The following is a 16509-nucleotide window of genomic DNA, read 5'->3' on the forward strand; positions in this document are numbered from 1 at the left end:
GGCTGATGGCACATATACACACGTCCAATGTATTTTCTGTGTAAATTGGGACTTGCACTTCAAGCAAACTGCCTGGCAGGCTGAAATGTGGAAACACCTTTCGATTTAGTCTTTTAACATGTGTTGAGTGCCACCTATGTGCTGAGTCCGATATTGAGGACTTTGGAGAGATGCAGAAGAATGAGAGGACAGAGTCCTATCTTAGAGGGTTCCCAGTCTGGTGAATGAGGCAGCCTCTTCTCTTGGGGGTTCCCAGCACCTGACAGTCCAGTCTGGGAAGGCAAATAAGTTCAGGACCCACTTACAAAGGGGAATCCCAAGGACGTGCACAATGAATCCAGTCCAGACTGTTCCAAGCTGGGTTAACTGCCCTCCTCTCACAATGAGGGCGAACAGGAAAGGGGACGCCAAAGGAGCTGCTGCGCGTCCCAGCAAGGAGGAGGAACCCAGGGGCAGCCCCTCCTGGAGTAGTTGTTACCCTGGCAAGTCTTCTGGGTAAGATGGGATTTGAGGTGCAGCTGCAAGAATGATGAACGCAGGCGCTGGATGGGCTGGATGGCGGCACTGTAGGTAGAGGGTGCCTCCTGGGGACGTTAGGCAATTAAGCAGTCTTGGGCACAAGCCTGGGAAGCCATCCTCAAAAGAAAGCTAGTTGAAGTTTCGGAGGAGAGGGGATAGGCGGGCCAGTGTGGGGGGTCTCTGGCAAGCCCTTACTGATGCGGAGTGGCAGGGAGCGCGAGAGGGCCAGAGATGTTTCGGGTGAGTTGGGGCAGCCTGGGCCGGGTCCTTCCCAGGGCGCCCAGGATCCTTGACAGCTGTTAAGCAAGCGAGGTGAGCAAGGATTCAGTGCGCCCCTCCCCCGCCCCAAATTCTTCCTGTGTTTGAAATCCTTCAGGTTTCCCGAACCCTCGGGCCCCAGCCAGGCGGGCATTGTCTGGGAAGCGGCTGTGGGTTGTCGGAGCGGCAGTGCAGCCTTTGTTGTGGGGCCACCTCTAGGTTCCCTCTAGCTCCCTGGCCGGGGCTGCAGTGTGCGTGCCGGGAGGGGGGGCGGTGCGGGAGCCTCACCCCCTCTCCCTCTTCCTGGCCTCCCCCCCCTCCAGCCGTCCGGATGACCACATGACCAAGTGGGCTCTCGGCCAAGCCCCGAGCTACAAAATGCAGCCCCTAGAGTGAGCAGGGAGCATTCTCGCTGGCAGCCTGGAGCACGGACAGCCGGAGCCGCGGCCGAGCAGCCAGCCGCCGGGAAGGAGCTCGCTGCCACCCCGGCAGCCGCTGGAGCCAGCTGCGTGGCGCTGCCCGCTCCGGGGAGGGAGCTGCAGGAGGCGGCAGGCGGCAGGCGGCAGGCGCGCGGCCCGGGAGCCCCGCGAGCCCCGCGCCCACCGGCCCGCACGAGCTGCGGCTGGCGCCCCGCTCGGCCTGCGGACGCCCGGCTCCTGCGCCTCCCCGCCACCTGGCCAGGCCCGCGGCGCGGCCGGCCGAGCAGCATGGATCTGCAGCTGTGCGTGCGGGCGCTGCTGCTGCTCTGGCTCTCCCTGACCGCGGTGTGTGGAGGTGAGTGCGAGCCGCCCGGACGCCCGCGCCGCCCGCGCCTCCCGCGCTGCTTTCGCGCTGCCCCGCCGCGCGCTCTGCTCTCCGCCTCCCGGAGCCGGGCGCCCGCCGGGCGGGAGCAGCCACGCGCCGGCTGCAGGCTGACAGGGCGCCCCGGCGGGGGACCGGCGGCCGCGGCCTCGGGCATCACCCGACCGGCGCCTTGACCCTCACAGTCCTCGGAGCGCAGGCCCTCAGGAGTGCTCCGCGTGTCCCGCGCCCCGCATCCCATTTGGTGGAGGGTCGCGGGGGGCATGTCCCGCGCCCCTCGTGGGTCAATGGAGGGAACTGACCTGAGCCCGGTGGGCTGGGCTCCCTCGTTGAAGGATTTCTGCACCCTGGGGGTTAGGAACCGCCGGCTGGTCTGGTCCGAGGGGGCAGAACACTGGACATGATGTGCCAAGATGCAGACGTGACACTTGTTGCATACGCAGGAGCGGAGCCGGGGGAGTGGAGCCCAGCTGCTGCTCCTTCCAGCCTGCATGTGAGCGGAGGCAGCCTCCCCCTGGCCAAGCTGGGCAGGGCCGGGCCAGGCTGGTCTTCACCCTTACTCCAAGGTCCTGTCTGGTGTGTTCTGCTCCTGCACGCAAGGCCCACAGACTGTTCTTAGATATCCTGGCTCAGGCCTCCCCTTTGCCCCAGGCGCAGGCGTGCTTCACCTCAGTGACCCTGTCTCCAGGCACCAGACTAGGAAACAGCGCCTAAGCTGACACCTCCCTGCCGCTCAGGGAGGGGGAGTCAGTCCTCTTGCCCTCACCTGCACCACATCTCCCGCCTGGCATACTTGGCACTGGTGCTCCCTTGCCCCCCCCAAGCCCCAGCAGTCCCACCCTGGGCTGCCCGTCCTCTATGTGTCAGTGTGTCCCGAGGCTGCCAGATCCCACCTCCAGCTGCCACAGTCCTGTGACCTGGCTGTCACTGCTGCCTGCCTGGCACCACAGAAGGAAAGGCCAAGACCAGGAGGATTAATGCCAGTGCCAGGGCTGCAGTCACAGGGAGGTGGGAGCAGATGAGAGAAGAGGGCAGGGCAGCAAGTTTCCTAGAGGAAAGGCACAGGGCCCCATTTGGTTCCAGACCCTCCAGAGCAGAATGGCCTGTAGCCCAGGGACCTCTGAGGGGCCCGATGGGGCTCCACCTCTCTCTATATAGGTCTCCTCCTTTCTCTGCTCTTGTCTCATGGCACTGCCCTGGCCCTGGGAGTGCTGCCTGGCTTCTCAGAAAGGTGCATTGGTTGGGTCTGGCATCACCTGCCTTCAGCTAGCTGTCCAGAGGTCTTCCTCTCAGGGCCCGAGCTCTGGGTCAGACACCTCCTTGGTAAGGAGGGAGCAGGCTTTTTCCATGGAAACTCTTGTCAGGCAGCCAATGGCAGGAAGAGAGCGAAAGATCTGAATGAAAGATGCCACCTGGGCCTGTCCTCCATGAGCCTACCATCCAGGGCAGATGACAAGACAAGACACCCACCTGGCACCACTACTAGTAAATAGTCTAAAGCAATGCCTCCAGGAGGAAAGAGTGGGCACACCAGAGGAAGCGAGCTTTGCCTGACCTGCATGCCTGCTGCTCCCCTAGAGGTTATGGGGAGACCCTTGGCCAACTGAGCACCACGAGAACCCTTGTGGGGCCCAGCTGCTAGGGCAGTACTGGTAGAGGGGAGAGCTGGTGTCACAGGGAGGGAACACCGGGTCTGGCCCGGACCCTGCCACTTACTTTAATCCACCCTTCTTTCTTCTCTAGGCCATGCATCTTCTCTCTGTCCTGATTGGGGTAAATTTGTTCCCTTCACATTTTGCTTAAGCCCAGCACAGTAAACTCCCAAGGCTCCTACTGCCTCTTCCACCGCACGGCCTCTCCTGGAGCGGAGGAAGGGCGCCAGGTACCCATGTCCTGTTCCTCCCGCCTTCTCTCCTGGGTCAGAACCAGGAACCCAGAACCACCTTGCCCTTGGCCCAGACTTGCGTACTCTCCCCACCCAGAGTCCCCCGCCAACATCCCAGGCCCGAAAACCACGCTTTCTCCATAACACTCTGTCCCAACTTGGAATGCCCCCCCCCCAGTACACTCAGACTCCTCCACTGCCTCCTGACCTGGGGTACACTTTGCTCTTCTGAGTCCGAGAGCCGCTGGGCCAGGGCCAAGTGTTCCTTGGTCTTTGTCTGAGAACCTCTCTTCCTCTCCTTCCTCTCCCTCTCCCCAGCCCCAGCTCAAAGCCTGCAGTCCTAGTGACAGTGTGAGAACCGCGTACCCCTCCCGCTCAGGGCCAGGGCGTGGTGATTCCATTCCCAATTTCTATGCACTAAGCGTCCATGTAACCTGAGCCGGGCCTCTCGGTGGCACAGGACTCATGCAATTGAAGTGGAGGCCAGGCAGCCTGAGCATAATGTGTCCGAAGGCAGCAAAGCTGACATGAGAAGATCACTCAGGGCACTGGGATGGCAGGCTGGACCAACGCAGGAAGCTTCATCCTGGAAACCCTGAGTAGTGGAGGGGACATAGCCAGCAGGGTCCCCGCCAGAGCACCCATGTGGCCTTTTAAAGCCATCACAAGATAGGCTAGATGACAAGAGGAAAAACAGGTGCGTCGTTCCTGGTGAGGCTGGTTTGTTCCTGAAAAGTCACATGTACCTCTTTGTGTGCTGGCAGGCCTGGAGTTCAGGACGCCTGAAAATCTAACCCTGTTCCTTGCTCACTGTGGGTCTCAGTGCAGAGATGTTGGGGCTTCGCTGCTGGTGGTGCTTTGGAGAGTGATGGCTCCAGTCCCTCTAGGCTGGGGATTCTTTGGAGGATTGCTCCAGCCCCCCTTTAAGTAGCAAGTGAGTTATAAACTGTTTAAGTGCGTTGAGAATAGCCCCCATTTGGAAAGGGGAATTCTTTTGTATAACCAGGCTGTCTGCAATGATGAGAATTAACAGCCTCTAAAAGTCCCTTTGGACAGGATAAAGCCTGGGTTTCAGGTGTCAGCTTATCTTAGGGTGAGCCAGACTCAGAATCAAAAGTAGGAAACAGGTGGGTGATGGGATCAGGGTGCGGGAGGAGCTGCAGACTTCCGGCTACAAGGACAGTGAGACCCCCCCCACCACCACCACCGATGGGATGCAAGATGCCAGGAGCTTCTGAGTGGCTGCTCTCCAGGGCCTGGCTGAGTGCAGTCAGCTCAGGTCATTCTCTGCAGGCTTCAAGTCTGGACGTGTCCCTGGCCAGAGTCCGAGGCACCATCCTTGTTCCCCATCCTGTTTCTCCATCTCCCCTCCCCCCATTAGGACTCATCACGCTTAGCCCTCCCTCCCATCACAGCCCTGGGTGCTGAACTTTTGGAGGTGATGTCCCCCCAATCCGGGCACTGCATTTCTCTTCTCCATGCTCACTGTACCCCTGGGGCTGTAGCCTGTGCCACTGCCCCATGTCCACTCCAGCCCCAGTAGTTGGCAGGGACCTAAGAACCAAGGTCTCACTTACATTGTCAGGGTCCTTCCCTGCACCTGGCCGTGTCCCCAGCACAGTCCTTCCTGCCCCAAAGATTTCTCCCATACGGGCTCCTCACCCGAATCATTCTTATCAGCCTCAGGGGGCAGGGAGAACCTTGAGGGGACCCCAAAACACAGGGAAGCAGCTGGTCTAGGCGGCTTAGTGAAGGTCCTTCCCTCCTGGGCCCAGGCCCTTTGCCTACTGGCCTAAAGTGCAAATCTAGTTTGTACTTTAATCCTCATTAGGTGATGGGCTTAAGGGAGGCACTGACATATGAGCCCGGAAGCACAGAAATGTGACTGGTAAACAGCAGGGTTGCAAGGGGCCTGTGACTTTTCTTGGGGAAGGAGGGTGGGGGACTAGAGTGTGCGTGTGTGCGTGGTGGGTGTGTGTGTCTGGGTAGAGAGCAGCAGGCCCCAGGAAAGCAAGAGGAGGAGGAATCACATGAGCCAATGAACCAAGGAAGGATGCTGGAGGCAAGGAGGAGGGAAAGGAGGGACAGCCAGGGGCATGGCTGGTGGGGGGTTATATGGAGACTGTGAACTAGTGGTGGGAATTCTTGGATGGATGGAACTGAGGCTCGAGGATCAGGGGTAGAGCTGAAGGTGAACCTGATGATGTGGGGGAAGAGAGGCTGGGGTGTCTGATCGCTGCCTTGGAAGCCGTGTTTCTGCAGGCCAGCCCCATACTGGGCATTGCACAAGTACCCTGCCAATCTGCCCCTTGCCCAGCACCATCTCATCTCCCTGCTCTGCCTGCTTCCAGCCTTCCTTGGCTGCACTGCAGCCTCCATGAGAGCCAGCCCATGTGCCTTCTCCCTCATCGAGACCAGGAACACCCAGCACCACTTTGGAGTCTACTGCCAGGGCTTGGGCTGGCATCAGAAGGCTTCTACTCTAAGCCAAATGTGCACAGATGTAGGGCAGGGTTCAAAAGAGAAGAAGAGAAGCCAACCGGGCTTGAAATGGCAGGAATTTACATTAGATACAGGATGGGCATGTGATGTGAGGATGAAAGGAGATAGGGCATCTGGCGGGGAGGTGCCAACTGCAGCAGCCCAGCCCCCTCCTCAGGCACAGACTTGCTGCTTGAGGTGACCTTTCATGCCTTTGTTTACTCATTTATTCATGGAATAGCTATTGGCCTCTAAATCTGATCACAGGCTGAGTAAAACCCAGTATAAGGCACATGTAAGAGTCAGAGGCACCCCCCAGCCACTCCCACAGGGTGGCCACAAGAGAAGTGATCCCAGGAGATGCCTAAACACTGATGAGATGCCAGGGGTGAGGTACGAGATCTCCAGCACTCAAAAGTGGGTCACTGCATAGCGAGGGAGCTAGGAGGACAATGACATCATGTTCCGGATTTGGCTTTAAAGATACTTCAGCAAAGAAAAAAAGGGGCTAACAAAGGCATACATGACTCCCTCTGGATACCTTGAATCTGGGTGATGGGTACGTGGTGGTGGAGGCATTTATTTCACTGATGTGTTGTATGTGCGAAGCTTTTTAAGCGTATTGGTTGTGAGGGTGCAATGGGAGTGTTATTGCCTGCTGTGCCCCAGCCAACCACATGCATAGTGCCCGAAACCGCACTCCCAGTTTTGTTCTAAACAAAGAACAAGTCTGTGCCTTTCAGAGACATGACAAGACTGTCAAAAGGACAGAAACTCAGCTCCATAAATTTCAAGATGTGAGGAGTAGGTTCCATTTGCCCCTAAGACAGTGTAAAGATTGAAAATTGTTCATCAAGATAGAAGACAAAAACAAAGGACAGCTCTGAGCAATGCCACCTCATGGAGAGGTTGTCCCCTGCCACGGGCCTGCGGGCTCCGGCCCCCTGCTCATGTGAACCAGCCCTCCTGCTAACAGGCTTTCTCCTTGCAGGGCCCCTGCTGCAGCCTTCTGCCAGGAAGGGGCTGGAGGAAGGCAATGTCCGCCACCTGGTGCAGCCCAGAGGGTCAAGGAATGGACCAGGGCCCTGGCAGGGAGGTCGGAAAAAATTCCGCCGCCAGCGGCCACGCCTCTCTCATAAGGGCCCCATGCCTTTCTGAAGCAGGTACTTGAGTCTCTGGTCAGTGGGTGATGTGGAAGGGCTGGGGGAGGATCAGCCTGGAAGCTGGATGACCCTGTGCTTATCACTGGTCAGACACCTGCCCCAAGCAGTCCTGGCATCACACACAACACAGGGGCTTACAGAGCCCCCATCTCACTCCTTCGTTTTGCAGAAGAGGAGACCGAGGCCCAGAGAGGGGCCTGACACTTAGGAGCCAGTCTCCTGGCTACTCAGGAGTTGGGTGTTGGCTCCCCTCCACCCTGGAGTTGGGCAGGCTGGCCTACTTGGAGAGTTCTAGAAGTCCTAGGGGGCCTTGATGAGCTGTGGATCCTCAGCAGAAGGGGAGGGCCTGGAAGGGGTCAGAGAGCCTTGGGGGTAGCAGGCAGAGAATTGGAAGAATTGCCCAGAGCATGGGAAGGAGAGAGAAGCCAAAAACAGCGTCAGGGAGCTGGCCTAAGCCTGTCCCTGAGGCCTGGCCTGTTGTCTCTTCCCCTATAGCCTGGACGGGTGGCACCAACTCAGCGACCTTGGGCTTTAGGTTCAGGACTGTGAGGAGGAGGGGCCAGAATGAAACCTGTCCCATCCCCCCCCTCCCCCCGGGATTCCTCTGACCTAGGACATGTCAATGATTTCTTTCTGGTCCTTTTTGTCTCTTTAGGACTGAAGGGGGCCTCAAGTACTTCCCCCCTGCACTTCTCTCTGCTCCATAGATGGGCCTGCTTCCCTGGAGCCCTTACATCCATTCGCCTCTCATCTTGCACTCGTCCTAGCTGCTGATGGTCCCAGCTCTTCTCACCCACCAGCCTCCCTGAATGACATGGTCCTGCCCCAGTTCGATGATTCTCTTTCTCTCCCAAGGATCCATTCAGGCCCCTTCCTGGCCCTTCTCTGAACTTACTTTGGAGACCCAGCACTGGAAGGCCGTCATTCTTCCCTCTGGACCTCCCCCTGCTCCAGTGTCCATTGCTCCCACCTAATACCCCAACCCTTCCCGCAGCCCTCCCTTCCTCAGGTTTGCCCTGGGGGCTGCATGGAAACACTCTCTTCTTCAGTGGGCTCCAGCAGGTCTCAGGTTTTCATGCCAGTTGGACCCTTCAGCAGGCCTCAGAGGGAATAAAGAGATGAGCAATGAGAAACTCTAGTTAGAGGCCAGAGGCCTTGGCATGCAGACAGGGTGCCTTGGGGGCATTGGGGTGGCGGGTTGGTGCTCTGGTGGGGGGGGTGTAGCATTAGAGAAGGGGAGGAATCTCAGCCCCGCGGTTGGCCTGGTTAAAGGAGAGGCAAAGGAGAAGGGCACTAAGCACTCTGTCACTTCTCTCACCTCACTGTGTCTTCTAACACTCCCCCCAACTCATGGCTCCCCAACTTACTCTGTCCCCCTCACCAGCTAGTTCAAGCTTGAGCTCAGGAAGTGGGGGGTGATGGGCCTGAGGTGGCTCTACACCCTCCCGGAAGCAAAAGCCAGGCAGAAGTGCTTTTGCCAAGAATCATAGAATAGCAGAGCTAAAAGGAACCTTGCAGGTCACTTAGCTCTGCCTCCTTCTGCAAACTCCTGCACAGACAGAGGCCTAGAGAGGGACAGTGACCTGCTGAGGGTCACTGTGGAGCCTGAATGAGGACCTAGGGCTCCCAACTCCTACTTGATGATGCCCTCTTCACTCTTGATGTCTTTTCAAAACCAATTAAGTGCCTTTTCTTGGGGTTGGGGCTGGGAGCAGCTGGGAGGGGAGAGGAGAGCAGACTGTGAGCTGCCCCGTGATGGCAGTGGCGTGGGGACAGAGCTATTGAGAAATTCCTTAACTGGCCAGCAGACCCCATGCCTTCAGCACTCCCAGACCCCTGGTATTTTCATAGGGGCAGCTCAAGCACCCAGACGAGATGACCACTCCCACCCCAGCCCTAGTTTTCAGGAGCTGGGAGGTGCCTTAAGTAATTGGATCAATAGCCTTCCCTTCATGTTGACTGAACCTTCTTTCCCAGTGGCCTTCCCTTCGTGGGAGGGGGAAGGGGAGAAGAAGGGAGGGAGGGAAGGAGAGAAAGAAGGGAGGATGGGATGAAATGCAGGTCTGAGCGGGCTTCCTTCTCAGAGGCCTCCTAAGAGGGAGAAAAGGGGAGACAAGAGCCTGATGGCCACCTATGTGTGTTTGGGGGCAAGGGGAGTCAGGGCCCCTGAGTCCCACAGTAACCCTGATGTTGCCTACCCGCCTCTCACCCTTACCTCTGCTGCTGCTAACGCTGCTGCTGCTGCTGCTGCTGCTTTAAGGCCCACCCTGGGGAGCTTGGCTGGGTGCTCGCCTCCCCCACACCCCTCAGACTCAGAGTAGGGGCTGGCCAGTGTCCAGAAAGCCTCTTCTGCCACTGATGCCCCCACCAGGGGTTGGGCTTTCTTCCTCCCCCTCTCTGTATCTCTTGCCTCATCAGCTACCCAGCCCCATGGGGAAGGAGGGACAAGGGGGACAAGGGGGATGGCAGAGAGCAGTGGGGGGCTGGGGGCTTGTCTTATTTAAAATGGTTGTGTATGATTCTTATACTAATTTATACAAAGCTATGAAGGCCCTTTTCATTAAGAAAGTGTCCCCTCCCCATTGTTGTGTTCACTGTGTTTGTAAAGATTGTTCTGTGTAAATATGTCTTTATAATAAAGAGTTAAAGATGACAGTTTGCCCTTACTCCTGGAGGTCATATTCAGGAGAGACGTCCCTGTCCCCTGAGGGCCATGATTGTCCCCATGCCCACATGTTGCGCGTGCAAAGGCAGTATGCTTGCATCCTAAATCGGTTCCAGGCCAAACGGCCACACACCAGTTTGCCGCAAAGTCACAAAAGGAATCTCTGCTCAATGGCTTGTTCACGTAAAACTCAGTCCACTTCAAAATGTTTGGGAATCTGTTTGGGTGTCCTAATTTTTCTGCAGTGTCATTTAAAGGATTTTTAGAAAGCAATTTATTTAATTCTGATTAAAGGTGGGATTTCTACTAAAAATTGTTTTGTATCCTCGGTGGGTGTCTTCTAATTTTATCTACTTTTGAACACTTTCGGGACTTTTTAGCCAGTTCGCCTCTCTTGAAAAATGTTATGTTTCCTGCAATAAATACATTTGGTCATGATGTTGTATGTATCATTGTATGTTTCACAAAGTGGAGCTGCTTGATGAGTGAGAGAGCCTGACAAATAAAATGCAAGGAGCTCGATGCAAGCTGCCCCGTCTGTCTCACTTCTTCATGCTTGTTGTCAAAATGCCACTACCTTGCAGGACAGAAAGGAACATTGGGTGCTTGCTAATTCTGTTAATCAACTTGTTAGGTGCACACAGGCGTATAGGATGCAAAGCAAAACCCAGCTCGAAAGAGTCTGGAGTGATCAAAAGGGTGCATTCGATACATCTTGTGGGAAATGCAATAGATTTGACAAGTATCTAGTGTAGAAATATACAATTTTAAGAGAAGGTTTTCAGCAAACTTGCTAAAAAGTCATAAAACTGCTCAATAGCAGATGAAATAGCAAAAGCCATCCACAAGCACACAAAACGAGCTCATCATCAACATAATGCTGCAGATTGTGACAGAGCGATTTAAAAATATGGCATTATGTTGGAAGTGCCTCTTAAGAAAATTGGTACAAAGCCACTTCTTTCAAAATTACTACTCTGACTTTTAGGCAAACTGGTTGTCAGAGCAATTGGTTTTAGGCAAGGAGATTTTGGGTGGGCTGGCTTTATGCTGATTCATCTGTTACCACCCTCATCTCCCCCAAAGCTCCAGTTTCACACGAAACCAAGGAGAAGGGAGAGGTGGCAGGAAGGGACAACTTACTACTGACACATAAGGGGGTAGCCCTTTAACAGTTTACAGTGCTTTTTAAATAAATAAATAAATAAATCACCCTGGCCGGTTTGGCTCAGTGGTTAGAGCATTTCCTCATGGACTGAAGGGTCTCAGGTTCAATTCCTAGCAAGGGCACGTACCTCGGTTCAGGCTGGATTCTCCAGCCCCAGTCGGGACATGTGCGGGAGGCAACCAATCCATGCATCTCTCACATCGATGTTTCTCTCTCTCTCTCTCTCTCTCTCTCTCTCTCTATCTCTATCTCTATCTCTATCTCTATCTCTATCTCTATCTCTATCTCTATCTCTATCTCTATCTCTATCTCTATCTCTATCTCTCTCCCACTCTCTCTGAAAAGCAATGGGAAAAATATCCTCAGGTGAGGATTTAAAAAAACCAAAAAACCATCAACTCATTTTATCATCCTAACGATTGGGCAACAAAGGCCACAATGCCCATTTTATAAATGAGAAAACAGGCTCAGAAAGGTGAAGTGAATCCAGAATCTGGACCTCGAATTCTAGGATGCAAACTCTTTCTCTGGTACCATAGAAGTTCTCCTAGTTAGAGAGTAGACTTAAGTACAAAGTATGCCTGGTAATCTCAGTAAGTGCAATAGGAATGGCGTGAACTGGCGGGATTAGAGAAAGGCTAGTGGAGGCTGACCAACTAACATTGGCTCCAGAGGGCCCAATTGAATTTGGTTAAGTTGGCAAGAGGACGATGGGTGGTGGAGGTGGGGACAGAAAGGAGGAGAAGCCACTAGTGTCTTCTGGGCACATGTAGTCCACTGGGTGCTAGTGGGTGAGTGAAAGTCTGAGCTCTTTGGGAAGGGGTGAGGGGAAAGGGAACTGGTGTTATGCCAAAAGAAGGCAGAACATAGGGTTACTACCCTTTGGCGATATCTTTACTTGGACAAATAAATGCAATAGAATCAGAGTAGGGGTTTGTTTTAGAAAATGGAGAGAAAAAGCTCTGGCCCATTTGGCTCAGTGGTTAGAGCATCGGCCAGCGGACTGAAGGGTCCTGGGTTCGATTCTGACCAAGGCACATACCTTGGTTGCAGACTTGATCCCCAAGGGGCAACCAATCAATGTGTCTTTCACATCAATATTTCTCTCTCCCACTCTCTCTGAAAAGCAATGGGAAAATATCCTCAGGTGAGGATTTAAAAAAAAGAAAAAGAAAATGCAGAGGGGGAAAAAAAGGAGCTCGTGTAGCTGTTTCTAGACCATGAGTCCTGGACACAGAGATTGAAGCAGGGGACAGAGAGCCCGAAAAACAACGGTGCTTCGAATCCATCAGGAAATTAGGCAGCCCCTGAAATGACAGCGGTTAGGAAGGCAGCCAGACTCAGACCACACACGGCTTTCAGGCCCCCAGGTGTGCTGGCAAATGAGCCACTGGGAAGCCAAACATTTCAGATTCTCCCAGAAGCCCTGGCTGACTTGGTATCCCCAAATGGGGCTGGGCTCCTCTGTCACAGAGGGAGCTATGGGACCTGGCCCAAGTGGCCTCTCTGAGATGCTTATATAATTCTATTTTTCAGGCCTAAAGGTTATTTAACTGAAATTTCTTAATCAAAGTTTCTTTCTGAGAGTGAGCCCATGCCAGCTAAATGGCAACATAAATGGCAGTGAAAGGCTTACTGCCTTCTGCTCCTGGCCCTAGGAGGGGCTGCTGACTCAGCCAGCATTTCTCTGGAACCCCCCAAATGGAAGGCTTCTCCAGGGTTCCTTTGAAAAGTCAGTTTTCCTTTCCTACTGGCCAGCGCTCAGAGAGGGAGCCTGGCAAGGGACTTCCCTAGCTGCTGCCTTGGGCTTCAGCCAAAGGCGGGAGCTACATCCAGAACATTTCCTTGAATGTTACAAATCAGGGGTCAGCAAACTTTTTCTGGAAAAGGCCAGATAGTAAGGATTTTTTACTTGTGGGCCAAAACTACTCCAGGTGGCCATTGTCGTGCAAAAGCAGCCATAGATAAAGTGTAAGTGAACAGGTGTGGCTATGTTCCAACAAAACTTTATTTATAAAAACAGGTGTTGGGACCCAGTTTGCTGAACCCTGTCTCATGAAGCATCAGCAAGCCCTTCAACTTAGCCCTTGAACTCTTGCCTAGGGCCCAAAGGGAAGACTTAAATTCTGCAGCAAGGTCTAAAATTAAGGAAATTTGCCCGGCCGGTGTGGCTAAGTGGTTGAGCCAAGAGGTCACTGGCTCAATTCCGGGTCAGGGCACATGCCTGGATTGGGGGCTCAATCCCCAGCAGGGGGCGTGCAGGAGGCAGCCGATCAATGACTCTCTCTCATTGATGTTTCTATCTCTCCCTCTCCCTTCCTCACTCTATAAAATCAATAAAATTATTTAAAAAATAAAATTAAGGGAATTTAATAAACTAGTTATCTGAAAATAATTATACCAACAAAGAAAAGGACCGTTGGTGGAAAGTCTGGAGTTGTTGTGAGTGGAAATGAGGCTCTTCCACAGGATTGCGAAGAAAGAAGTCCAATCAGAGTTCCAATCCTAGTGATGTTGGATGAAGGGGGGTGTCTTCTTCCCCACTGGGTGCTGCTGGGGGTGGAGTTCTTATGATATCCCAAGAAAAGGAACCTTCTATTTTAAAATATATATATATATATATATATCTTTATTTCAGAGAGAGGAAGGGAGAGGGAGAGAGAGAGAAACACCCCCAACTGGGGATTGAGCCCGCAACCCGGGCATGTGCCCTGACCGGGAATCAAACTACGTTCTTCTGGATCCTAGATAACGCTCAACCACTGAGCCACGCCCGAGTGAAAGGGAATTTTCTGAGATTCGAACAGGAGAATGAGTGATTTTTATTTCTGTGGAATTACATTCCTGGGTTTCCAAAGTCCCATTTCCCTTAGTCCAGGCATTGAAGATGTGCAGCTGGGGTTTCAGTAAGGCTAGAAGCAAAGCCAGTGTCCAGAGCTTCCTCTCTATGGTGGAGCCAGGTCCAGTTCAGCACCAGGCTAGCTGCAGTCCATTAGTCCATTGTGTGGGGTCCGAATGGCCATGGGCCACCCGGGAGAACGCCAGGTAGCCAAGCATGCCAAGAGGAACCGAGAAACCAAGAGCATAAGAGAGCGAGCTTCACTGTTTAGGGAATTAAATATCCCAAATCTTTGTGTATTTGCAGTGGCCATGCCCATTCCGGCCAACCATCTGTCTCCAGGTGTGATTGATAGTCAAGCACCTTCCCTAGTCATCCCAACTTGACTAACCATGAGTCTTCCCTTTGTCCAGCTCCCTTCCCCCAGTGTTTTGCAGCGAACATGTCTGTAATGTCTGGCCTTCCTTTTGCTCCTTTCCTGTTATTAATAACTAGTTAATTACAATGGTATCCTTAGCACCACTAATTAGTTATCTGTGACACCTGAAAAGCCTGTGTCTTGATCTCAATGAGCCCTGTTTCTGCACCGGGCAGGATACTCTGCTTACTTTTCAGTACTATGGTCAGGACTGAATGTGATGATGCAGGTAGAGTGTTGGGCACAGTGCCCAACCCACGATAGGCGATCACTAGTGGGAGCTGATATTACCTCCATGAAGCCTCGCTCTGAAGCCCTAAGTGGACAGGAGCCATCACTCTGTCGTTTATAAATGGGAAAACAGGCTCAGGGAGGTCAAGTCTCTTGTTCAAATTCACAGAGCCACTAACTGGCCAGTCAAGCTTCAAATGTGGCTCCGTCCTCAGCTTAAGTCAGTTGCCATGCTCCCGATAGGGGTTCGCACCCCCACCTCCATGTCCTAAACAACCCATAGGGCCTCCGAGGGGACAGGTCAGGCCCTCGGCCTTCTCCCCGCCCTGTGGCAGCATTAACTTGGGCAGAACCTGGACTAAGATTGCGAGGTCAGGCTCCTTTCTCCACAGGCCAGGGGCTCAGAAGCCTGAGTCCCAGTCCGGAGTCTGCTGCTTGGGGCTTACTGGGTCTCCTTGAGCCTTTCTGGGGTGTGTGTGTGTGTGTGTGTGTGATCTGCTTGGCTTCATTGAGGTCCCAGCAAATAGTGAGGATGCTTCAGGCCACCCTGTAGAGGGAATCAGTGCTCTGGGAGAAATAGGCATATGGCAGGAAGCAGGGATCTTGTCCAGTGAGGAAGGCCACGGCTGAGTTATGTGGGTCTGCACAAGCTTCCTTTAGCCTTAGAGGCTGCGGGAACATCCATTTTATAATTTCACCATCATGCCATCCAAATGCTTCCTGACCTTCCCTGGCTGTTAAAGAACTGGCAGGCTGCAGCCAGGCCAGCCCAGTGACCTGAAACTACACATTCGGTGCTCTGGATCCTAACCCCAGCTTGGCCTGTAACTGGCTGTGTGACCCTCAGCAGGTCAGTTCATCTTTGGGGGATTCCCAGTGCCCCTCGTGTATTTTCATAGAATAATCTCTGTTTTCCTGACCTCAGACATATAGCATCCTAGGAGGCCAGAGCTGACAGGCCCCTGGGAAGTCATTCAGTTCCCTGAGCCCCTTCATTTTTACAGATGAAGACAGTGGGTCTCAGAGAGGGAAAGTGACTTGCTTAAAGGGACATAGCTAGATGATACCAGCAAACGGGCAGGGAGTGCTTCCAATGTGCCCAGCACTGTTCCGAGCACGTAACCTGTCCTGACTTCCTCAGTTCCCATCACAACCCCATTTTATAGCTGAGGAAACTGAGGTGCAGAGAGGCTAAGTTCATATGAGGATCTTCTGTGGTATGTGAAAACGATCTGAGAGGACTAAGGTGGCATTGCTTTAAAGAAAGACCAAGGCACGGTTGAAATGCCAAGCATTCTCTCAAGGGCTGCCGTCACCTCTCTCTGCTGCAGAGCAGGATTCATTCTGCCACCCACCCGCAGTGCCAGGGCAGCAGAAGTGCTTGTGTCTCTGGCTCCCTCCCCAGCAAGAGTGCTGATCAGCGTAGGTGACCCTGGTACACTCATGAGATTTCAACCTGCTGTCTCTAGGTTTCCAAATGGTTTCACAGCCTAGAGCTCCTCTCACTTCCTTAGTGAGGGGTGTGGAAAGATAAGGGAAGTTAAAGCAGGGAGGGAGGAGATCCCACAGGGATGGGGGGGAGGGGTCTGAGGAGGCAGGGCTCACCACTCAGCCCCCACCTCTAGCCAGTCAGAGATCTCAAGTGCCTCCACTTTGGTAGTTCAGTCTGTTCATTAGATTCCACATATGAGTGAGATCATGTGGTGCTTGTCTTTCTCTGCCTGGCTTATTTCACTTAGCGTAATGCTCTCCAGGTCTATCCATGCTGTTGCAAAGGGTAAGAGTTCCTTCTTTTTTTACAGCTGAGTAGTATTCCATGGTGTAAATGTGCCACAGCTTTTTTAATCCACTCATTTACAACAGTGGGGTGATTGCCAGAGGGAAAGGGGGTGGGAGGTAGGAGAGGGTGTGGGAGGATAAATGGTGATTGAAGGAGACTTGACCTGGGGTGATGACCACACAGTACAATATAAGGATGATGTATATAGAACTGTATACCTGAAACCGATATAATTTTATTAGCCAATGTTACCCTAATAAGTTAAATTTTAAAATAAATAATAAATAAATAGAGAGAAACA

At 53.4% G+C, this 16509-nt stretch overlaps 1 protein-coding gene across 1 annotated transcript; it reads left to right on the forward strand.

Moving 5' to 3' along the window:
* Positions 1 to 1193: 1193 nt before the first annotated feature.
* On the forward strand, positions 1194 to 10297 carry APLN (apelin). The gene is made up of 3 exons (XM_081124815.1): positions 1194 to 1551; positions 6936 to 7107; positions 7763 to 10297. The coding sequence occupies exons 1-2, from the start codon at positions 1485 to 1487 to the stop codon at positions 7100 to 7102; spliced, it is 234 nt and encodes a 77-aa protein (XP_080980941.1). The 5' UTR covers positions 1194 to 1484; the 3' UTR covers positions 7103 to 7107; positions 7763 to 10297.
* The last annotated feature ends 6212 nt before the right edge of the window (positions 10298 to 16509 follow it).

Source organism: Miniopterus schreibersii (genome assembly GCF_964146895.1).
Source record: "Miniopterus schreibersii genome assembly, chromosome: X".
In the NCBI taxonomy this organism is placed as follows: Eukaryota; Metazoa; Chordata; class Mammalia; order Chiroptera; family Miniopteridae; genus Miniopterus; species Miniopterus schreibersii.

Excerpts from the sequence above, each read along its gene's own strand:
- APLN (XM_081124815.1), top strand. The coding sequence starts at position 1,485 with ATGGATCTGCAGCTGTGCGTGCGGGCGCTGCTGCTGCTCTGGCTCTCC. Across the intron at positions 1,552-6,935 it reads CCTGACCGCGGTGTGTGGAG|GGCCCCTGCTGCAGCCTTCT; the intron begins GTGAGTGCGAGC and ends TTCTCCTTGCAG.